At 47.9% G+C, this 24,968-nt stretch overlaps 1 protein-coding gene across 2 annotated transcripts in view; it reads right to left on the reverse strand.

The window, feature by feature from the left end:
- fto (FTO alpha-ketoglutarate dependent dioxygenase) overlaps nt 1–24,663 on the reverse strand; it is a 153,552-nt gene extending 128,889 nt beyond the window's left edge. For both annotated transcript variants that reach the window (XM_041895437.2, XM_041895431.2), the window contains exons 1-2: nt 24,574–24,663; nt 4,643–4,720 (exon numbers count right to left, since the gene is read on the reverse strand). In XM_041895437.2, coding sequence (XP_041751371.1) covers nt 4,643–4,720; nt 24,574–24,615 — 120 coding nt within the window. In that variant the 5' untranslated portion in view covers nt 24,616–24,663. The remainder of the gene's footprint in view (nt 1–4,642; nt 4,721–24,573) is intronic.
- Nucleotides 24,664–24,968: the final 305 nt, after the last annotated feature.

Raw genomic sequence — 24,968 nt, forward strand, 5'->3', positions numbered from 1 at the left:
GACTAGTACCAATGGCAGTGGGATAGAGAGAAGGTCTGGACTAGTACCAATGGCAGTGGGATTGACAGAAGGTCTGGACTAGTACCAATGGCAGTGAGATAGACAGAAGATCTGGACTAGTACCAATGGCAGTGTGATAGACAGAAGGACTAGTACCAATGGCATTGAGATAGACAGAAGATCTGGACTAGTACCAATGGCAGTGGGATAGACAGAAGATCTGGACTAGTACCAATGGCAGTGGGATAGACAGAAGGTCTGGACTAGTACCAATGGCAGTGGGATTGACAGAAGGTCTGGACTAGTACCAATGGCAGTGGGATAGACAGAAGGACTAGTACCAATGGCAGTGGGATAGACAGAAGGTCTGGACTAGTAACAATGGCAGTGGGATTGACAGAAGGTCTGGACTAGTACCAATGGCAGTGGGATTGACAGAAGATCTGGACTAGTACCAATGGCAGTGAGATAGACAGAAAATCTGGACTAGTACCAATGGCAGTGGGATAGACAGAAGGACTAGTACCAATGGCAGTGGGATAGACAGAAGGACTAGTACCAATGGCAGTGGGATAGACAGAAGGTCTGGACTAGTACCAATGGCAGTGGGATAGACAGAAGGACTAGTACCAATGGCAGTGGGATAGACAGAAGGACTAGTACCAATGGCAATGAGATAGACAGAAGATCTGGACTAGAACCAATGGCAGTGAGATGGACAGAAGATCTGGACTAGTACCCATGGCAGTGGGATAGACAGAAGGTCTGGACTAGTACCAATGGCAGTGGGATTGACAGAAGGTCTGGACTAGTACCAATGGCAGTGGGATAGACATAAGATCTGGACTAGTACCAATGGCAGTGGGATAGACAGAAGGTCTGGACTAGTACCAATGGCAGTGGGATTGACAGAAGGTCTGGACTAGTACCAATGGCAGTGGGATAGACAGAAGGACTAGTACCAATGGCAGTGGGATAGACAGAAGGTCTGGACTAGTACCAATGGCAGTGGGATTGACAGAAGGTCTGGACTAGTACCAATGGCAGTGGGATAGACAGAAGGACTAGTACCAATGGCAGTGGGATAGACAGAAGGTCTGGACTAGTACCAATGGCAGTGGGATTGACAGAAGGTCTGGACTAGTACCAATGGCAGTGAGATAGACAGAAGATCTGGACTAGTACCAATGGCAGTGAGATAGACAGAAGATCTGGACTAGTACCAATGGCAGTGGGATAGACAGAAGGACTAGTACCAATGGCAGTGGGATAGACAGAAGGTCTGGACTAGTACCAATGGCAGTGGGATAGACAGAAGGACTAGTACCAATGGCAGTGGGATAGACAGAAGGACTAGTACCAATGGCAGTGAGATAGACAGAAGATCTGGACTAGTACCAATGGCAGTGAGATAGACAGAAGATCTGGACTAGTACCCATGGCAGTGGGATAGACAGAAGGTCTGGACTAGTACCAATGGCAGTGGGATTGACAGAAGGTCTGGACTAGTACCAATGGCAGTGGGATAGACAGAAGATCTGGACTAGTACCAATGGCAGTGGGATAGACAGAAGGTCTGGACTAGTACCAATGGCAGTGGGATAGACAGAAGGACTAGTACCAATGGCAGTGGGATAGACAGAAGGACTAGTACCAATGGCAGTGGGATAGACAGAAGGTCTGGACTAGTACCAATGGCAGTGGGATAGACAGAAGGACTAGTACCAATGGCAGTGGGATAGACAGAAGAACTAGTACCAATGGCAGTGAGATAGACAGAAGATCTGGACTAGTACCAATGGCAGTGGGATAGACAGAAGATCTGGACTAGTACCAATGGCAGTGGGATAGACAGAAGGTCTGGACTAGTACCAATGGCAGTGGGATTGACAGAAGGTCTGGACTAGTACCAATGGCAGTGGGATAGACAGAAGGACTAGTACCAATGGCAGTGGGATAGACAGAAGGTCTGGACTAGTAACAATGGCAGTGGGATTGACAGAAGGTCTGGACTAGTACCAATGGCAGTGGGATTGACAGAAGATCTGGACTAGTACCAATGGCAGTGAGATAGACAGAATATCTGGACTAGTACCAATGGCAGTGGGATAGACAGAATGACTAGTACCAATGGCAGTGGGATAGACAGAAGGACTAGTACCAATGGCAGTGGGATAGACAGAAGGTCTGGACTAGTACCAATGGCAGTGGGATAGACAGAAGGACTAGTACCAATGGCAGTGGGATAGACAGAAGGACTAGTACCAATGGCAATGAGATAGACAGAAGATCTGGACTAGAACCAATGGCAGTGAGATGGACAGAAGATCTGGACTAGTACCCATGGCAGTGGGATAGACAGAAGGTCTGGACTAGTACCAATGGCAGTGGGATTGACAGAAGGTCTGGACTAGTACCAATGGCAGTGGGATAGATATAAGATCTGGACTAGTACCAATGGCAGTGGGATAGACAGAAGGTCTGGACTAGTACCAATGGCAGTGGGATTGACAGAAGGTCTGGACTAGTACCAATGGCAGTGGGATAGACAGAAGGACTAGTACCAATGGCAGTGGGATAGACAGAAGGTCTGGACTAGTACCAATGGCAGTGGGATTGACAGAAGGTCTGGACTAGTACCAATGGCAGTGGGATAGACAGAAGGACTAGTACCAATGGCAGTGGGATAGACAGAAGGTCTGGACTAGTACCAATGGCAGTGGGATTGACAGAAGGTCTGGACTAGTACCAATGGCAGTGAGATAGACAGAAGATCTGGACTAGTACCAATGGCAGTGAGATAGACAGAAGATCTGGACTAGTACCAATGGCAGTGGGATAGACAGAAGGACTAGTACCAATGGCAGTGGGATAGACAGAAGGTCTGGACTAGTACCAATGGCAGTGGGATAGACAGAAGGACTAGTACCAATGGCAGTGGGATAGACAGAAGGACTAGTACCAATGGCAGTGAGATAGACAGAAGATCTGGACTAGTACCAATGGCAGTGAGATAGACAGAAGATCTGGACTAGTACCCATGGCAGTGGGATAGACAGAAGTTCTGGACTAGTACCAATGGCAGTGGGATTGACAGAAGGTCTGGACTAGTACCAATGGCAGTGGGATAGACAGAAGATCTGGACTAGTACCAATGGCAGTGGGATAGACAGAAGGTCTGGACTAGTACCAATGGCAGTGGGATAGACAGAAGGACTAGTACCAATGGCAGTGGGATAGACAGAAGGACTAGTACCAATGGCAGTGGGATAGACAGAAGGTCTGGACTAGTACCAATGGCAGTGGGATAGACAGAAGGACTAGTACCAATGGCAGTGGGATAGACAGAAGAACTAGTACCAATGGCAGTGAGATAGACAGAAGATCTGGACTAGTACCAATGGCAGTGAGATAGACAGAAGATCTGGACTAGTACCCATGGCAGTGGGATAGACAGAAGGTCTGGACTAGTACCAATGGCAGTGGGATTGACAGAAGGACTAGTACCAATGGCAGTGAGATAGACAGAAGATCTGGACTAGTATCAATGGCAGTGGGATAGACAGAAGGACTAGTACCAATGGCAGTGAGATAGACAGAAGGTCTGGACTAGTACCAATGGCAGTGGGATAGACAGAAGGTCTGGACTAGTACCAATGGCAGTGGGATTGACAGAAGGTCTGGACTAGTACCAATGGCAGTGAGATAGACAGAAGATCTGGACTAGTACCAATGGCAGTGGGATAGACAGAAGGACTAGTACCAATGGCATTGAGATAGACAGAAGATCTGGACTAGTACCAATGGCAGTGGGATAGACAGAATATCTGGACTAGTACCAATGGCAGTGGGATAGACAGAAGGTCTGGACTAGTACCAATGGCAGTGGGATTGACAGAAGGTCTGGACTAGTACCAATGGCAGTGGGATAGACAGAAGGACTAGTACCAATGGCAGTGGGATAGACAGAAGGACTAGTACCAATGGCAGTGGGATAGACAGAAGGTCTGGACTAGTACCAATGGCAGTGGGATAGACAGAAGGACTAGTACCAATGGCAGTGGGATAGACAGAAGGTCTGAACTAGTACCAATGGCAGTGGGATAGACAGAAGGACTAGTACCAATGGCAGTGAGATAGACAGAAGATCTGGACTAGTACCAATGGCAGTGAGATAGACAGAATATCTGGACTAGTACCAATGGCAGTGGGATAGACAGAAGGACTAGTACCAATGGCAGTGAGATAGACAGAAGGTCTGGACTAGTACCAATGGCAGTGGGATAGACAGAAGGTCTGGACTAGTACCAATGGCAGTGGGATAGACAGAAGGTCTGGACTAGTACCAATGGCAGTGGGATTGACAGAAGGTCTGGACTAGTACCAATGGCAGTGGGATAGACAGAAGGACTAGTACCAATGGCAGTGGGATAGACAGAAGGACTAGTACCAATGGCAGTGGGATTGACAGAAGATCTGGACTAGTACCAATGACAGTGGGATAGACAGAAGGTCTGGACTAGTACCAATGGCAGTGGGATAGACAGAAGGACTAGTACCAATGGCAGTGGGATAGACAGAAGGTCAACAGTGGCCTGGAACAGTGGTCTGGACTCTGGACCAGCCTGACTGACTGACTCACCAGCTGTTGGAAGCCATGGTCTGAGGGCCCGAGGAAGGGGATGCGCTGGTCTCCTAGCTCCTGCAGCAGCCTGCGCCTCTGGAGAAGAGGAGACCAGACACAGGTCAGTACACAAAGGTCAGTAAAGATGCACATGTCATGAGGAATTTACAGGTAATGCCATGTACGATAAGAGAGAACAGATTAATTCAGGGTTTTGGGAGTTGACAAACACACAGGTCAGCACAGATACACCTCATGTGGCATTTAGGTTACATCAAATGGCATGTACCATAAAAGTGCACAGCACAGTTAATTCAGGTATTCGGGAGTTGACGAATACATTAGCCTATATTTAAACTGAGCCTGTGAAGCATCAGCATCCCATTTAATTCAACCTCCCCAGATTATATCCCATAGTCCCCTAGCTTCATTGTCGTCTCACATTTTTATGATTTCTTGGTTCTGCAGTGGGGTTCCTCACAACCTTATAAAGAATGCCCTGCTGCGTGCTGCGTACTGGCTCCCTCCTATAAAGACCCAACCTGGTGGAAGGATCAAAGCCCCTTTCATTGGCTCACATTCCATTCCGACCTGTAAATCCAACGGTAACCAGCATAAAACTGCGATACCCAAATAAATTTCACAAGTGCCGAACCCTCCCCTCACCTCCTTCCCTCCCTCCATCTCTGCCGTCTGCGTCCCTCTGTCCTTTATTCACTTCCCACAGCCCCACAGGTGCACACATCCCACACCCGTCAGCCACTGGCTGGCTGAGAGCCGGCTGGCGAGAGCGCCATGTCATTGACCCGCTCCTGCCTTTAAACCTTTAAATGTGCTGTGGACACCGGTGTGAACGCTTCGGCTCGCTCCTTGCCGCACCACTTCCCCGCATCAGCAGTGAGCAAGCTTAGAGCGGAGTGAAGGCTGTGATGTTTAAGGACAGCAGGCCTCGTATATATTCACAGACATTTACTACATGCGTTTCACATTTCTGCCGGCCTAATAATACCAGAGACCTCATGCGGGACGCGGGGGAACGTGTGAGTCCCGACTGCCAAAATATGTCCTGACTTTTAGAGTGAAATAAAATGTCCTGTTAATAACATTAAAGTGCACCTTAAAAAGGTTGTGTCCTGAATGACTCAAAAGAGGGCTGGATCAAAAGAGGACAAACAGGAAAAGTATGTGCATGAATACAGACAGAGGAAAAGGAGGTGAAATCTCAGTATGGGGGACAGAGAGACAGAGAACGTATTAGATCTATGCTGTTAGTAGAATTCCCTTCAGGGGACTACAGCTTTACCTGCAGGCTAAACAACACCAACAACAACACCACCAACAACACAAACACCAGCTGCAACTTTCTAATATGCCATTTAATAATATGCCATTTAGCAGACGCTTTTATCCAAAGCGACTTACAGTCATGTGTGCATACATTTTTACGTTTGTGTGGTCCCGGGGATCGAACCCACTACCCTGGCGTTACAAGCGCCATGCTCTACCAATTGAGCTACATAGGACCACTTTCTCTAAAGGATCAGGATGCACATGGGCTTCCAGACAGCCCGGCCCTCTAAGTTATTCTATTTAGAGTGGAACAAACAAAAGGAGAGGAAAACTGGTCCACAGACAGAGTGAATCTACAATACAAAACAACATCCACTATTCATGGACAGTCTGTGTTCAAAGGGCCAGGAGGAAGAGGAGCGGAGGACAACTGACAAACTGACACACATTCATTGGTGTCAAATTCCTGCTTCCAAGCAGAAGCTTCAGGATATTAAACCTGTGTGTGTGTATATGTGGTGGGGGGGCAGTGTGGGGGTGTTTCTGTGTGATGTGTGTGGGTGAGTAAGGGGGCAGTGTGGTATGTAATCAGTAGTACCTAGTGTGTGTGTATGCTCCAGTGTGTGTTGTTCCTGTATGTATGTGTGTACAAGGCTGGTTGGTAGGCCGTTGCCAACTTGACCTTAGAGCACATGCCCTGTGTGATGTGTGCGCACGCACACACACACACACTCACACACACACACTCACACACACTCACACAACTGGGCCGGATAGCACACTGCCTCAGCTCCAATCGCACACAACTGGGCTGTCACGCACATGTCGAATACATCAAGACACTCAGAAATTCCACCGAAAAAAAGACAGCCCCAGCCCTCTGTAGCAGATGGGCTCTCCTCTCATTTCCTCCTCTCTTCTCCTTGCCTCTCCTCTCTCCTCTCCTCTGCTCTCATCTCCTCATGTGTCTCCTTCTCTCCTCTCATCTCCCTTTATATCAGAGCAGTCTCTCTGTCAGAGAGAGATGCTGCTTTTCCACTCAGCATAAGACACCAGATTACCAATCCCATAAAAACAATGACATGGATGATTTACTGTAACCATGCCAGCCGCCTGTCTGAGTGATATATCTGGTGCTGCTCTTAATCTCTCTCTGTTGACCGGATTAAAATCCCCTTGGCCAGACTGTTTATCACATAAATAGGGGGTCTGTTCCCTCAGATCTGGACATGAGAGGGAAATCAAACGGCTGGTATTTTTATTTTTGACACTTTAATGAGTAGATGAATGTCCAGTGCTTAGTTCATTATGGCTCAAAATAACTCTAAGAAAATAAAGGGTCTACATCAACATTCCTGGTGGCGGTGGAGAATAATAGATTTTCTCTGAGAGGCTGGTTTGTCTGAGGACTACCCCCATGGGTCCAGCATAACCCTGAGGAACCCTGCGCCACTGTTCAATGGCATGGTGTGGGTTCCAATGGACTGGTTTAGACTCGGGTTGCTATGCTGTAACAATCAGAATCAAAGTCAGGGTGGAGGTGGAACCAGACCTCCAACCAGTAGAGGGAGTTCTACTGAGAGCCCTGGGGAGTTTAAACCTTGACAGCCAAAGATCCCTGAACCAACCCCAGCCCCCTCCCATCCCCACAATGACACATTGAGAGTTAGCTGCCTAATAGAGCTCTCTGTTTAGGAAGCAAACAATTGGTACTTGTGTGACATCGATTTCAGAAAATGGTCTCCTCCTGCAAAAGTGACGGTGAATCAGGTTTTTTGACAAGTCTTCTGTAGAACATCAGCCTCAAACAGGGAGACAGGCAAGGACATGAAACGCGATTCCGCCCCCTTTTCATTTGGCACCCCGTCGCAGAATGTGGGGAGTGGGTGTGGGGTGGACATAGGCAAGGAGAATGGCAGGGAGTGCCCACTTCGGACCGGGGGAGGCGAGGGGTGAAGGGGGAGACCAAACGGATGAGGCTCACACCTGAGTCAACAAGCCTGCTGTGAGGAGTAAGGAGCGGGAAGCCCCCGGACTTCCGCCCCCCCATCCCCCTGGACTTCCACCCCCCCATCCCCCTGGACCACCACCCCCCAGACCCCTGGACCTCCACCCCTCAGCCCCCAGGACCTCCACCCCCCATCCCCCTGGACCTCCACCCCCCCATCCCCCTGGACCTCCACCCCCAGCCCCCCAGCCCCCTGGACCTCCACCCCCATCCCCTGGACCTCCACCCCTCAGCCCCCTGGACCTCCACCCCCCATCCTCCTGGACCTCCACCCCTCAGCCCCCTGGACCTCCACCCCCCAGCCCCCTGGACCACCACCCTCCAGCCCCCTGGACCTCCACCCCTCAGCCCCATGGACCTCCACCCCCCATCCTCCTGGACCTCCACCTCTCAGCCCCCTGGACCTCCACCGCTTAGCCCCCTGGACCTCCACCGCTTAGCCCCCTTAGACCTCCACCGCTTAGCCCCCTGGACATCCACCCCCCAGCCCCCTGGACCTCCACCCCCCAGTCCCCTGGACCTCCACCCCCAGCCCCCTGGACCTCCACCCCTCAGCCCCATGGACCTCCACCCCCCAGTCCCCTGGACCTCCACCCCCATCCCCCTGGACCTCCACCCCCAGCCCCCTGGACCTCCACCCCCAGTCCCCTGGACCTCCACCCCCCAGCCCCCTGGACCTCCACCCCCCAGTCCCCTGGACCTCCAGCGCTTAGCCCCCTGGACATCCACCCCCAGCCCCCTGGACCTCCACCCCCAGTCCCCTGGACCTCCACCCCCAGCCCCCTGGACCTCCACCCCCAGCCCCCTGGACCTCCACCCCCAGTCCCCTGGACCTCCACCCCCCACCCCCCAGCCCCCTGGACCTCCACCCCCCAGCCCCCTGGACCTCCACCCCCCAGGACTCCCTCTGCCTCACCCTGCCTAGGTGACTAACAGCACGTAGCTACCTCATACACAGGGCATGTCTCTGACTGCCTCGAACCACAGTGAGAGCACACAACACCTAGGTGCTATCACACACACACTATCAATCACACACACTTCCTTGCACTCTGACACTGTCCCTCCCTCCCTCCCCCACCCCCTAGGCTACATGGACGTTTTAACTGACATTTAGGCCCCGGGACATAATAAGCACTATCCATTCAAAGAAAAGCAAAACTTTAACTTTTGACATTTTGTTTCCGACAAATCGTGGCATAATGCACTCAGAATCCCACACACACATCAGTGGTCACTGTAATGTGTAGGGAGGTGGATGGGAGGGAAGTGATAAGTGACTGAACAGTGTAATAAATGGTTAACTGATTGAAACATCTGTAGAGTGACCTGAGCACCAGGCCACACAGGGCAGTAGTAATGTGTAACCCCACACCCACACACTGGACCAGGAGGTGGGGATGCATATTCATCTGTCTAGTGGGAGAACTAGCTGGTCACATCCTGATCAGATCAGGTGGTCACTGTTCATGTAGCCAAATAGTAGGTGTCAAAAGGTATTGGAATAGTACACAGCAACAGTAGAATATGATGAGCCTCTTTCCTCCTTCTGCCCAAGAGGAAAAACGGATCACCAACATCTATCTTAATGTGTGTCCTCCCTCAGCAGATCAACTCAGTAGGTCCTCTTTCAGTCTCTCTCTCAGATATTGTCAGTAGAGATCCATTCAGGTAGGTGATGAAAAATGGCCAGCTAGCCCTCGTTGACGCTCTCCCTCACTAATTGTTGTTTGGGGCTGAAGGGGGACATTGTTAATTTCACTTAGAGGCAGGTCAGAGGGAGGTGGGATCATTAATATTAAAATGTGTCCATCCATCTATCTGAACACGCCGGGTCATTTAAAGGGCCGGTGTGATGCTGCATGGAGCTGGGCCCGGGCAGACCTTTCACGCCCTGTTTAGAACATGGATCTAATAACATTATCAGCACCGCAGGTCCGCAGGCAGGGTGATCACCAATGATCATTAATTAAACACACACAACCACACAGACACACACACACACACATTCACACATACTACTATAGACAATCATACTGGTTGATGTTCAGAAACGTACCCACACACAATCACAAGTACTTTATGCAAGACAGTGAAGTAGTTTAAAGAGCCATTAAAATGACCCTCTGTGTTCTCTGTCACACTCTTAAACACAAACCGTGAGACAGCCATGGGCAGGTGTAACCCTGTCAGGCGTTAGGAGAAAGCGAAAGAGTGAAAGAAAGAAAGATGAATCACCCAAAAGTATTTACACATACATCTGGGGTAAGCCTAGACACTGACAGGTTGGCACATACAAGGCCAGTCCATTTAAGTGCTTTTCAATGTGTCCATGGTGTCAACATCTATTTCACACTCATCTACACCTCGAAGGAGAAAAAGATGTTTCCATGACCTTTACCCAAGGTGTCAAATCTGGAGAGAGAGAGAGAGAGAGAGAGAGAGAGAGAGAGAGAGAGAGAGAGAGAGAGAGAGAGAGAGAGAGAGAGAGAGAGAGAGAGAGAGAGAGAGAGAGAGAGAGAGAGAGAGAGAGAGAGAGAGAGAGAGAGGAGAGAGAGAGAGAGAGAGAGAGAGAGAGGAGAGAGAGAGAGAGAGAGAGAGAGAGAGAGAGGAGACCAGACCAGACCAGAGCAGAATAGAGCAGATATTTAAGATGCCTGCACTACCTTACATAAGCAGAAAAGTAAAGGGTGTTAGCCACTTTGGCTTTAATTGTTATTTTGTGGGCAGGCCATAACACTTCCATTAGGATTATGTCGATAGAGAAGGCTTTTTAGTTTTCACCTTCAAAATGACAACATGGTTTCATGAGGTCAGCTGTTTTCCAGGCACAATGGACTGTTTTAACACTGACAGACTCCCTAGGTATTCAGATCCAGACACAGGCCAGTTTGTTGGGGAGAGGGAGGGAAGGAGGGGGGGAAAGAGGGATGGAGGGAGGGGAAGGAGAGCATTGATTGAAAGACTGTGATTAGCAGTTTTCAGCAGGGTGCGCTGGGGCCATCAAGTTGTTCTAACAGCCTTGTCGCGTCCCGAGGTGCAGTCAAGGAGAAGTCAGTGCTTTAGAGAGCTCTCTCTCTCTCTCTCTGTGTCTCTCTCTGTCTATCTCTCTCCCTCTCTCTCTTTCTCTCACTCTCTAGCTAGCCAGCCACACTTCTCTGCCCCTCCACAAAATCAATATGGCTCTGCAAAGTGCAGGCGGCCCGGGGGAGACTGAGGGCTAGAAGCGGGGCCAAGGCGTCCTCCAGGCCTGTCCCACGGGCAGTGTCAAGGACAGACCCGAGCCGGGCTGGGAGACCGGGGACTGAGGCTGGGGCCTGCCGTGCCCCCCTCTGCCCCCTCCCCTGCGTCCGCTCATGCGCCCATCACTCGGCCTGGAGGACAGGATCGATAAGCAGGTGGAGCGTTAAATACTCTGCCCCAGAGGGTGTCCCGCTGCTGGGGCCCAGCCTGCCAGGACTCAGCCTCCTCCTCCCTCCTCCTGGAGGACGGTCTGTCTGTCTGTCTGGTCTGCTCACACCTGAACTGGACGTTTTGTTTTCAGACTGAGAGGCTGGAGATCTCTGACAATAAACAATTCAATAACACTTAGAGACATGTCTGCTGTGGAGGGTAGCAGCGTGGCCCACTGGTCACACAATGTAGCTTCTCAACAGGACACAGGTCAACAGAAGTCAGCCATGGGGCCTGGGCCTGGTCAGGGAATTGGCCAGTAAGCTACCTGAACACTGTCTATTAGAGTTAAGACAATACAATGTGTTCATAGTTTTATTATGGACAATTTCTAAACCATAATAGAGCAAATAGCAATAGACTACTTATTCTAGCTCACTGTCAATAATTGCCCTAATTCTGATACAGTGAGTGAAACATATGGGTGATGTTGAGAGGATTTGTCTGTGTGTGTGAGTGAGTGATCACAGTGGAAATGGCTTGTGTTGCTAATCCAGAAACCAGTGTACGACAGGGTAAAGAGCCAGCTCTGTGTTCCATTCACAGTGTTAACAGCACAAGCTGATCAACCCCTTCAGAAGGCAGCTAGTCCCCTTTCCTGTAATTTAGGATCTAGTCTAGATCTGCTGCCTGTCTGCAGCTTCACTGGGGATAAAGATGATTTACAATCCAAATGGAGACTTGGGCTAAATCAGAGGTAAAACAGGGGTGATTCTGACATCTGAAATGGCATTGAATTAGCTATAATCCATTTTGTGAAAAACGAGCATGTTTCCTTCCTATTTCCTTAATTAACCACTATTTACTGGTACAGTATGTTACTAATATCTGAGACTAAAGGGCCAGACAAGAAAACAATAGCTTCTTAGGAAGTGATTCAGTGTCGTTACTGAATCATTACAACGACAGAAAAAATCTAGCCTATTTGTCTCAACTTTACGATTAAGACTCAGATTGCTATTGAATTACTGGACAGATATTATTTGGGAATGTTTACATGGTTTGTGACGGTCTTCCTGGAATCCACCACAAGATAAATTGTCTGTAATGGCATTAGACAAATCCCAAATATGGCAGCAGAAGGCATTTTAGTTTTCTTCTAAAGCCATCCCATCCATTCCTATTCATGGTTTCTTTATTTTCCTTCCTTCACTCATTGTGAACCAAGGATAATATTCTACCAGGAATTGAATGTCTTAATCCTCTTTACACTCTTCCCAGTAGCCTGGATGGTGACAGATTAACAGACCGGACATTTACAAACCCTGGGGACATAGCCTACTGCATGTATGGCTTTAAGTGGACTGGAGGGTTAATATGAAGCCACTAGAAAAGAAAACATTGGAGGTACTGAATATTACTGATGAGCTCCAGGAGAATGGTTGGTGCTGATGAGCTCGTTCCAGTGTGGGTCAGACCCAGCTCATTTAGCCTAGCCTGAGACAGAAAGTAAAATGGGACTTGGTCACGTACTAGAAGATGTTGGCTGTTCCCAACTTCCCCCACACTGGTCTGAGGGAAGAGGGAGATATCGCCGTGGTTACTGTTCACACTCCTGCTAATTATTAGAGCCAATCAGAGAGGTTAACAGGGCGGAGCCTGAGGAGATCATGTTCTGGGGCATTTAACATCTGGCAGAGATGGAGGTGAATACATTACACACTGGCCTCCTCCAATCCAAATAAAACACTCTGACATCTGAAGTGTACTTAGCACAGAGGGTAGGGAAGGAGGGGTGGTGAGGGAGGGAGGGAGCGAGGGAGGGGTGGTGAGGGAGCATCCCATACGGTGATGTCCAAGTGCCACCTAGTGAAAACTATGTGGCTCGTCCAGTCAAGTGACGGTCCTCCAGGCTCCAGAGGAGAGGGGGTCTGCCCCAGAGAGCAGCCCAGACAGGAGGACCCATCTGGACTGAGAAAGCTCTGTCACAGGCCTCGCTAGCTATGGCACAGTCCAACACGGTCAACACTAAGAAAGATCTACTGCCACCAATGCCAAAAATCAGACTAGGGACCCAATACCACTAACCTACTCTGCGAGAACGTGCAAGTCAATTCCAAATGCTATGATTTTAGGTTATCCAAGGGTTCCAAGTGAATTCAATCTCTAGTAGTATTGTCATTGTTTCTAGCCCTGCTGTTGGTCCCGGCTGCTATGCTGTGTTTGTTGTGATGGAGAAACAGATACGTGTCTATGGCTGTGTTTAGTAGCTGTGGGCCGGGCGAGTCCCCTCCCCTCATTAGTGGAGGTATAAATCACAGCCCTCCCCGTGCCCAGAGGTGAGAGAGATGAGAGTGGAGGTGAGCCTGAAATAATGCTGATGTCACCCAGGGTCAGACCTCCATTATGGCCGCTTCAAAAACTATTAATCTGGTTTGTAGTCACTGGCCAATAAATAATTACTTCATCTAACCTATGTAATACAGCATGACTAGCAGTCCAGTCAGGTCCAATTGGGTGGGGGAGAGAGTGGTGGGGGAGAGAAGTAGGGGCAGAGAGGGGAGAGGGGAGAGAGAGAGAGATAGGGGGAGAGAGCCACAAATTACAGGCCCGTCTGCTGCTACTAGGTGACTGATGTACCACTCACGATCTGGGTATGGCCTTTATACTCTAACACTGATTTAGACACACACACACACACACACACACAAATACAAAGCCACTGGTCTGGTGAGCCAAGGCACACACAAAAAATTTTTGGGCAATGTGGTCACAATATACTCAGAAATCCCTAAACGGGGTCTGACTATAATAGCTTACTAAAAGATAACACCCATTCCAACCACTAATCACTAAACTGAAACAGCCAGGGTAACTGAGTCCAGTATATTCACTCTAACCAACCAAAACAACCAAATGGAACCCCCAATTTCCTAAGTAGTGCACTACTTCTGACCAGAGCCCTGTGGGTCCAGGTCAAAAGTAGTGCACTATATAGGGAATAGGGTGCCATTTGGGACACAGCCAGAGGGTTGTTCTCTCTAGTGCGAGGTCGGACAGACGTCCACCTCTCTAACCACTGCTCAACACTGCCACCTAGAGATGTAGGAGAAGCTGCTAGAGTCATCACCAACATGACACCACTATGATAGTGAAATAAACCCCCACTAGATCCCACTACACACACACACATACCCCCCAACCACCACCAAATCCATGGTAACACACATCACTATATACAATTCTGTGCAGTCCACCTCCATAAATGTCACAGTAAAGTATGGAATGACATGAATAAATACAACAACCCTGAGTCTCCAGTCAGTCAGTGGAGGCATGGCTGCATCGCTGGCTGTCACAGATGGCATCCCAGGTGGAGATTTAATTAGTTAGGGTTGAAGTCAGTCTCCCTTGTTGTCTGGGGGTCCTCGCTCGGCACGAGCTACTGTAAACATGCTCTATATCCTAATCAGGTGTCACCGCCGCGTTTGATCAGCCTGCTAAAACTTGTCACAAATCCCCGGCAGAGAGAGAGAGGAGTGGGCCTGGGAGGGGGGAGGAGGAGGGAGGAGGGGGGAGGAGGAGGGAGGAGGGGGGAGAACAAAAGGAAGGAGCTGTCAGAGGGAGAGCGAGGGGGGAGACGGAGGAGAGTTTGCCCATTAGCAGCAGTCTCCATCTCTCTCCATCTCTCGCTGGCTGCCCATAGTGAGGAGTCCCCTGGTGACAGACAGCTCCAGGTCTCTGCTATAAAACACAGGGACTAACACACCTGATCACTAGAACAACCACATACCCCAGCAAAACATTCAAGTAGTAAACTAGTTTCTGTTGTTTACCCAAAAAACTGAGATAAGCCTACAAGCTGCACCCCTTTTTGGTTTCTACAAACACTGTTTCAATAGTGGGTCTCTTTCTTTAAAAGCACCAAATCAGAGAACGACACTGTAGGACACCTCCCCTCCTCCCCTCCAGGCTGAGAGAAGAGAGAAGACAGCAGACAGTGGAGTTGGTATAGGAACACACAAACCATTAGATACTGTTTACCTTTCATTTATGTTGATATTGAATACATTAGCCGATTGAACCTCCTAAGAACACTGCAGAGTGACAAGCCGGAATCCGTCTTTGCAACTGCCATGGCAACGGAGATTACCACGAATAGAAAAAATCTAAAACCTCTGAATAGAACGATACATAAATTAATTAAAGAACACAAAAACAAGTAGAGAATTAAAGTTAGAACATCTGTCAGAGACTTAGCTTCCCATCGTAATGCCAGTGTTAGAACATTTATACCCTTGAAGTGAATGATCCCTTCTTTAATTGACAGTCAAGGAAAAGTGGTTGCAGCAGCATCCTGTAGCCGCTGATAAGAAAGCTTTCCCCCTCTCCCAAAAAAAACAGTTTAAAGAACCTTGGCATTAATCCCTATTGTCACCCCAGTGCAGTGGAAGGACTTACAAATAGCGATAACTCGACAGAGGCTGTCTGTTCCTGAGGAGTTAGGGACAGGCTAGTCGTCGCATGCTGGAGAATCAGTCACTTAGATTAATACAATCCATATGTGGCGTCAGTCAGGCATGACACTAGACTGTCACTGCATTTACATCCCAGTCCATCCCTACCGTTCTATATGACAATGTATTAAAGAAGGTCCACACACATCACAAAGAGCCTCTCTCTCTCTCTCTCTCTGTGTGTTGGTGGATAATACTACCAGTCATATGATGTGCTTTACTGGTGATCCTGGAAACAACAACTTTGCAAAGCTTTGTATCACAATTTTTACATACAGAATGGGTGCCACTGCCACTCACACAAGTAGGCCACACACACACACACAGACACACAAGCACATAAACTTGTAGAAACAGTTGTTTATTGAGATAGGAATAGGAGTTGTTTTTGCTTAAGCTTGCTTTGAGAGCATCTGGGCAGAAAACAAAGAGACCACCTAGACTAAACAGCTGTTCATCTAACCAAAAACAGATTTCAAAAACAAACGTGCATCAAAATAATTGATCAAACCACAAACAAAATGATGAGACGACTATTGTGGCAGAATACAAGGCTAATAGATGGGATCTCAGCCACTGCTGAGCCTCAGGGTTTAGGCTGTACGCCTGTGTGACTCCTCCACTTCAGCAGTCCTGAGACAAATGACAGTGGCTGCCCTCGACATTACAGGGCCAGGGCACGCATGACACTAGGGCTGACAACTGAACACACACAACACACCCCTAGCTGCCTTGATAAACACACACACACACACACACACACACACACAGCCCAAAACAGCACTGACACAACCTCTCTCCCTCCACCTCCCTCTCTCTCCATCTCACAGGAGACAACCCTGACTTCAGGCCCTTACCCAGGCAAGTGGATCTGACCTGCTGCCCCCCAGTCAGCCTCATCTGAATACACAGAGACAGGAACAGGAGAGGAAGGGAAATCTGCCTATATTATGATGGGAAGAGAGGAGAAGAAGAGAGGAGAGGGGGATGAGATGCCGTCAGGGGGCTCTCTCCTTTATGCACGTATGATCATGTGGTTGACAGCGCCGGTGGGTAGAATTACGGACTGTTGAACAAAAGGTTGGGGTATGGCTGGTTGGTGATGTGATGGTACCTGGATGGGGAGGCAGGCAGGCAGGCAGTGGTGGGGCCTGGCAGTGGTGGACTTATGACAAGCACCACCGCCCGTGCACACACACACACACACGGCACCTCCTCGTCGTCCGCTCGCACCAAAGTCTGTCACTCAGAATGGGCCAAGAACGCTGCACGTTAGTGTGAGCGTGGGGGGCGGAGAGAGGATTGAGGGGGGTTCTGGTCAGAGGTTAAGCGCAGAGAAGACAGCAATGAAAGGCAACTGTCATGCACCAGTGCTCGCTGAGGAGCGGCTGTCTCATGGAGAACATGCAAAGAAGGAATGCTCTCCGAGTCCTGACAACACCCCTCCTCCTCACCCCCTATTACCATCACTATCACACACACAGTACACACACACAGTATACACACAGTACACACACACAGTACACATACACAGTACACATACAGTACACACACACAGTACACACACACAGTACACACACACAGTATACACACACAGTACACACACACAGTATACACACACAGTACACATTCACAGTACACATACAGTACACACACACAGTACACACACACACAGTACACACACATACAGTACACACACAGTACACACACACCCCTCAGCCCCTCTAAAACAGAGTGGCGGCACTACGCCACGGAAGGCAATGCCTGCCTGACAGCATGCCAATCAAACTGGCGGCCCCTTCTCTAACATATCATATGCATGACTAAAGTTAGCTGGGCTCATGAACAAAACACACAGGCTGAGAGAGAATCACTGAAAGATTAAGAGGCTACCTGGCTGGCATCAACAGGTATCATGGAATATCCAAATAAATTATCCATCAAATGGTCTTGGCTTATTTGAATATGAAATAAGCCCTGTAATATCTGACTTCAGGTAGAGAAAGGTATTTTATGAATGGTAGTTGGTGGGTAAGACAAGGTAGAGGAAAGGCTCTCCAGCTGGCTAGGTTACACTTGGCTCCAGTGATGGGGCAGGGGGGCACTACCAACCCTCTCCCTTCTCAGTCTCCCCTGGGCAGTGTACTACAGTACTACATGCCAGGTACTTTCATTACACACGTTTATGGAAAATATCTTATGATGTACAAATTAACAGTTACAATTTACAGGGCCTTGTGAAAGTGGCCTCCTGCAGTTTTTGTGAATGGAGGCTATTGGAGCGCTCATCAGAAGCAGATGTTGGGCAAGTCTAACGTTAGCTAACCGCTAGGTAGCTCAGCTTTATTGGAAAGGTGAGTCATTACAAAGGAAAATAAATTCACAAATAAACAGCAATAGAATCCCCACCACCAGCCCTGTAATATAAATGGAGCAGGTGGCTATCATAGGGAAAGCAGGCCTTCTGAGAGCTACAATAGGTAGGCTAGCTTTACTGCTATAGGACCAAGAGCAAAAGAAAGTTAGCCTACATCATGAACGCCAAAGACAGCCTTGAAAGAAGAGACTGAGGATTCTATTGAGGATCCTACTACAGTGTTGTCTAGTCACTGTCCTTGCGACACATTGCCTTATTAGGAAAATGAAATTAGGACTGCTGCAACAGTCTTCTCATCCTCTGTCTCTCTCTACAGTGTGTCCACCCCCCTCCGCCCACACACACACACATACAGATTCAAATTAAAATAATGACCTCCCTAGATTGAAGCCTTGAGTGGCTAATGAACCCCCCTGAGACTGTGGCCCCTCTGTCTGAGGTGAGCGGATCATTCCCATGTTTATTCAGTACGGCCCCACCACAGCCACACACACACCACCGCGGCCTATTGATCACATTGATTATTCCATGTATATCACCGGTGATAGGGCTCTGTGTGACAGATGAACTCTGGGTCACACTGAATGTAAACTCATTGGCTCTGACAACTGAGATGATCCATAGTCACAGCAGCTCGTTTGGGATTGGGAAAATATGCTGACAACAGTAATAATATCCCAATGCTAATATGAACTGCTAGGTAGAGCTGATGATAGACATGGGATCTGTCAATGGAGCGGGTCGCCCACAGCTAACAAGCTAACAGCCTGCTCAGAACAAAACCTAAGATTGGTGGTAAATATTACTTCTGAAATTGAGCAACTAGGCCTATTTCTACTGACAATCCAGTTAGGTATTACTTCAAAGAAAATCCTGAATAAATGTACCATTTGTCAATAGTAATAGAGTATGAATAAAGTAACTATGTAGAAGACACTAACTCTTTGTTCATCTGCTGGATGAGTTGAACATAACCTGTTATATGTTCATCCTTGGTGTTTCCAACACACACTAAATGGATGGACATGCTGTGTAAAGTGTCATCTATCATATGGCTGCTGTGATGGCTAACATCAGGAGAGGAACCTAGGCTATATCCCAGTGTGCATCCAAAATGTCGCCCTATTCCCAACATAGTGCACTACTTTTGATCAGGGCCCTGGTCAAAAGTAGTGCACTATATAGGGAATAGGGTGGCATTTAGGATGAATCCTCAAGCTGGTTTTTCCCTCTGGATGTTTAGTAGGATCACAGATGCTCTTAAACACATACATGTACGTGGGCCCCGGCCCTGGCAGCTAGGGCCAGCTGTAGACATGGGACCTGAGACACCACAGAGAGAGCAGCCTGGCCGGGCTGTAAAAGTTGATATCCTCCCAGATGCAAACCAAATGTAGACATCATGAACCTTTAAATTGCCATACATGTAATGCAGACCACTATAAAAGGAGGTAAGGGTAAGGGAGGAGACACGTATGCACAGACACACATCTAGATCACTACACATGAAGAGCCATATTATATACTGCACCACTGTGTGGCTGTTGACAGGGATGTAGGACTACTTCCTGAGAAACCATATTTCAGATATAAACAGTTAATAATGTATCTTACTTCCAGAAAAGTGTAGGATAGCTGGTTCCATGTCAGTGCCATTACTGCAAATAAAGTGTGCTATAAATTTGCTCTTTGTTGCCAAGAGATCAAAGAAACCCTGTAGCTCGCAAAAACAACAGAAAAAACAATAGCAACCCAACTCCTCCTTCCATCACTGACACATTGCCACTGCCAGGCATGTGGCTTAAAGGCTGTAGTGTTGGGTTGGGTTTACCAAGCTGATCTGTAAACAACACAAAAACATTGAGATATATCCAGGCTAAGCTCCAATAACGAAGACAAGGTATAAAGAGGTAAGGGGGGAGGGGGGCCTTATAACCACAGACTAATCAACCCCCCTCATCGTTCTCATATCGGATCAATGAACGACCCGGGGCCTTGGGCCCACTGCCACACCACAGCACAGGCACTACATTACACACAAAACTTCATATTCATTCATTGATTTACTTTTCAGAATAGTATATCATTGAACTCCAATGGGACTAAAAACAGAGGCTGGGGCTGAGGTCAAGCCCACTTGCATGGACAGATGTTTGCACAATATTGATGGCCCAAGCAGAAATAAATGACTAAATATCCCGATCAATACCTCGTTTCCCTAGCCGGCCCTGTGCGACAGCAGATATATAAATACATCTTTATGGCTACAGGAATGGTCCCTAATGAAGAGTGGATAAATGCTCCCCTAAAGGTAAACTCTTTGATTAGCTGAGGCCAGAGGTGACGGCCGGTTGGGGAGGGCAGAGGCGATACGCTGACATGGAAATGCCATACCTTCCATTGCCTGACGAGTCTAATGGTTAAGAGGGGCTAAGTTACTGAGGGGGTAACAAGGATATGACAGGTCACAAGCCTTGAGCAGGTCGTTCTGGGCTACCTGACCTCCTATCCATTTGTAATGATAATAGCACGGATCAGCAGCAATCTCAATCATACTCATAATCAATAACACACATATTGTTTCAGATGTTTGTTCCAATTCTACATGTAGCCTAGCTCTGTTTTGACTGTATCACTGGGCTGGAGAGGAGGATACTGTTGAAACAAATCCTTAATCTCCAGCCACCTCAAGCACAAAGGCCCTAGCTGTCAGTGTTTAAGATGTAAGAAAGAGGAGAGATGAGACTGGAAGATGGAAATTGTAATCAGGCCAGACGATCATCATCATCATCATCATCATCATCATCATCATCAGGAGCAGCAGTACTGGGCTCAGGCTCTCTGTCTCCTTCATGGTGAAGAAACAGTGGTGCTGATGACACTGGATAGAGGATCAGGATGGAGCTGCCTGCTCTTATTTACAGCACAGCTCAATTACCCAGGACAACACCAAACAGGCTCATCACTTAGCTTTCCCTTCACTTCTCCACAGTGTCCAACAGGGCCATAAAGAGGGAGGCACCAGATCATTCCCTGCTCCTTAATTAAATGAGAGCAAAGCTGTTGACTTCATTTTCCTCCTCTCCGTAAGCAGCCCCTCCTCATCCTCACCCTCTCACTCAACAAAGGAGCCCCCACCCACATTGAGCTGGCCAGCCCTCCAACCAATGAAGACATCCCGGACACCATCCCTGCTCGGCCCTAAATCAACAGCTGGATAAACAGCCTCCACGGTGGGTTAGTGCCGGTCCCCATGCAGTCACAAGAGGCCGAGGGCCGGGGGGCTCCAGGGGGCCGAGTCGGGAGCCGGTGCCGGATCGACACCTCAACAGCCATAAGTAATTCTGTGTTGGATTAGCAGCATGATGGCCTGATCAATACAGGGTGATACACTCAGGCCATTAGGAATGCAGGGAGGAAATGGGCCCCTCTGGTAATAAAGCAGGCCTTATGTCTGGCTGTTCCTTCATCAGATCTCTCCATTAGTGTAATGGTACTATTATCAGCCACAGCAAAAGACGTATTTTACTAGGGAACCTTTTTTCAGCCGGACGAACCGGGCCGTGCTGGAGGGGGTCTGACGGAGTCAGGGAGGGAGAGCCATGCAGTGAGGAGTGGAGAAATGTCCTCTCTCTCTCTTCCTCCATCTCCAGGCCGGATGTCAATCTATCTCCAGTAGCCTACTTCTATGTTTCCTGCCCGGCTCCTAGTGCTCCTTTCCTATTCCTAAGCGTGTTTTATGTCAGCTCCCAACACTATTTCTCCATTATTGGCTCATTAATAGAACTAGCAGCGTGTTAGCGGTGGGTAAGAGGGGGGGAGATGGCCAACGGAGCTGGGGAAAGCTGCTGAATGTGCTGAACGTGACACCCCCTCCTGCTAAAACAACCAGAGCTGACATGACAGCACGCCCGGCATTAGTCGCCATAAATCCTTACCTTAACACTAATTCACAGGGTAACATTTTGTGGGGGGGATTGATTAACCATGTCTGGATGTGTGGCCACATAATCAGCTTTTACCTCTCTAGTTGTTAATTTAACAGAATTGCCAAGGGAAACACAAAACATTTTAATGAGTGTTGAGGAATTAAATACCCTAAACAGCTTGCACTAGCTGCCACAACCAGAGGAAACCAATGAGGCTGATCTGAGCGATGTTCTGGGCTTAGCCAGGACCTCAGCACAACATCTGGTGACCCTATGTGGTCATTACTTAGCCTGACATTCCCCTGAAATATATTTCCTTTTTTATTTTTTCCATCATCAACACTTTATACATGTCATCACATAGACAGCAGCTATCATCAAAGACAACGTCAGGGAAGTAGGTTGAGGGTCAATTCCATTTATATTCAGTTTACGCAGAACGTGAATATATAAATCCATATACCTATATTTCTAAAATAACAGACAAGTTTCAATCCATGAATTTCCTTTACAATAATCTGCTGACAGAGAATAACCATTTATTGAGTATATTACAAGTAGGCCTATTAGTTATGCTTTTTAGTTGATGAAACAGACAAACATGAGACAGTGCTGCTCTCAGAAACATGGGTAAGCCATTTTTGTCCGGCACATTGTATTGGATGTGGTTACATTGAGAGTCTGCATTTTAAAACAGGTTGGGAGTTATGTTCAGTAGGCCTTCATGATAAATAGCTTGCCTTCACTAAACTAGCAAAATGACAGGGGGACACATCTCACTGATTGAGTCTAACTGCAAACACACTCACTTATGAGACTACAGTTATATCCCCAGTTATTACATATCATGATAAACTGAACCACTGCACTGTGTCCCTGTCCTGTAACAAGCCACTGGGATTAATGCAGCTCCTCTAATTTGGGTCTGTTCTGTGGTTTTCCAGCCATTTTACCATTACAATACCCCGTCCTCGTTCCTCGATCATCCTTTTATTATTTGTCTAAAAGGGGAAGCAGAACCATTAGCTTGGTCTGAGTCTGCTCTGTGTGTGTGTGTGTGTGTCTGCTCTATGCTACTTGCACCCGCCTGGGGGCCAGCTGGAAAGCATTCTCTCTCTCATCTGGTCACCATGGCCGTTCTCTCAGCTCTTCATAAACAGGAGGAACCACGTCCTACATAGTTTCTGTGCTGTCAGACATGATCCAAACACATGTGCCATGGCAGGCTGTGGCGCGGCCAAGGCTGGGAGCTGCTGGGACTGACTGACTTGGAGAGAGCAGACCTGGGTTCAAATACTATTTGCAATTGTTCAAATACTTTGAGTGATTGATCTAGCCTGCCTAGAGTGCCAGATGAGTGGGGTTTGCAGTGTTAGGCCTATTATATTGGTCCATTAAGCCAGTCAAGCTCAATCAATCACAGATAAAGTGTTTTAAACGATTTCGAATAGTATTTGAACCCAGGTCTGGATGAGCCTGAGCAGAGCAGTCTGCATGGGCCCAGCAGTAGGGGTAGCTAAGGAGGTCTGGAGAACAGAACAGCCTTTCCTTTTCCTCCATTTCTCTCCATCTTGTTACACAACCCACAAACACAGCACATCCAGACCAGAACAGAAGACACCACCACTAATCAGAGCAGGCCTCTTTGGCAGTTATGGGGTCTGCTACCTACTATACCGCCTGGGTATGCCCCAAATGTCAATCATATTTTTACACAAACGCCAGTCGATGCTGTTACTATTCATTGCGTTGAACAGCATCCCAGGACAGCATCCAGCAGCCATCATAGTCCTTTGCGTTTGAGCGATGTGAAATGGGCCTATAATCATTATTACCTGCAATAGAATTGTACCATTGGCACACAGCCAGAAGCTGCTCTCCTCCAACTCACAGGATAGTTTAACAACACACTGCAGTCACTCACTAAGCCAGCCTGAAATGTTTACCTATGCATGTAGCCTACTTCATCAAAGATTAGGCTATACAAAGTCCAGAGACTGATGGAATTATACAATTTTGGTGCAAGATTATTCTGATTTTGAGGGAGTCTGACTTGAAAACATTGAAAATCAAAAATATAGGGGACTTTTACCATGCAATGTCTAAATCAATATTCAAGCCTTAATAGTCATCCAATCAGTTTATTGTAGCACCGTCTACACCCATGTTTAAACTGTAATACTGAAAGCAAAAACAGTGTAGGCCTATCTGTAACGATAAAGCTGTTAATAACAGCGATGCTCCATTGTAGGTGAATGAAGAGGAAACCACAATAAAGCCAGAAATCATGCAGGGCGATGTGTAGCTACATAGACAACTGCAGCTTTCCAGCCTTCAAAATGACCCAAGCATCACAGCATTTGGAACATAAACTTCTCAGAGAACGAGTCCACTGTGTATTTGCCAGAGCTAAGGGAGAATAACGCTATGAATACCTTTCTCCTCTTCTCGCTCTCACTGCCACCCGATCGTTTCATGTTTCCTAGAGTTGTGTTTACACACTCGCTTTCACTTCAGCTCGCCTTGGTAGTTGTAGTTCCAACATATTCATTACAATAAAACTAGAGCGCTATTAAAGAAACAGAGCACATAAAATGAACGGGTGCGTGTAATAACGATCTAGTTACAAAGACGGGATATGAAAGAATACGTTTCTGATCACAATCTTGTATTTATTTGCTTCGAATGAAAGTGAAAAACTTCATATCCCAAAGCACGGAAAAGAGGAAATACATTCAAGCGTAATTTGACTCAGCGGATGGTGATTCTTGCTGCGCAGTGCGCACAGCGGCTACAATAATACTCGATCTTCAAATCATCTGTAAGCCGT

This window comes from Coregonus clupeaformis, chromosome 32 (assembly GCF_020615455.1).
Source record: "Coregonus clupeaformis isolate EN_2021a chromosome 32, ASM2061545v1, whole genome shotgun sequence".
Taxonomy (NCBI): domain Eukaryota; kingdom Metazoa; phylum Chordata; class Actinopteri; order Salmoniformes; family Salmonidae; genus Coregonus; species Coregonus clupeaformis.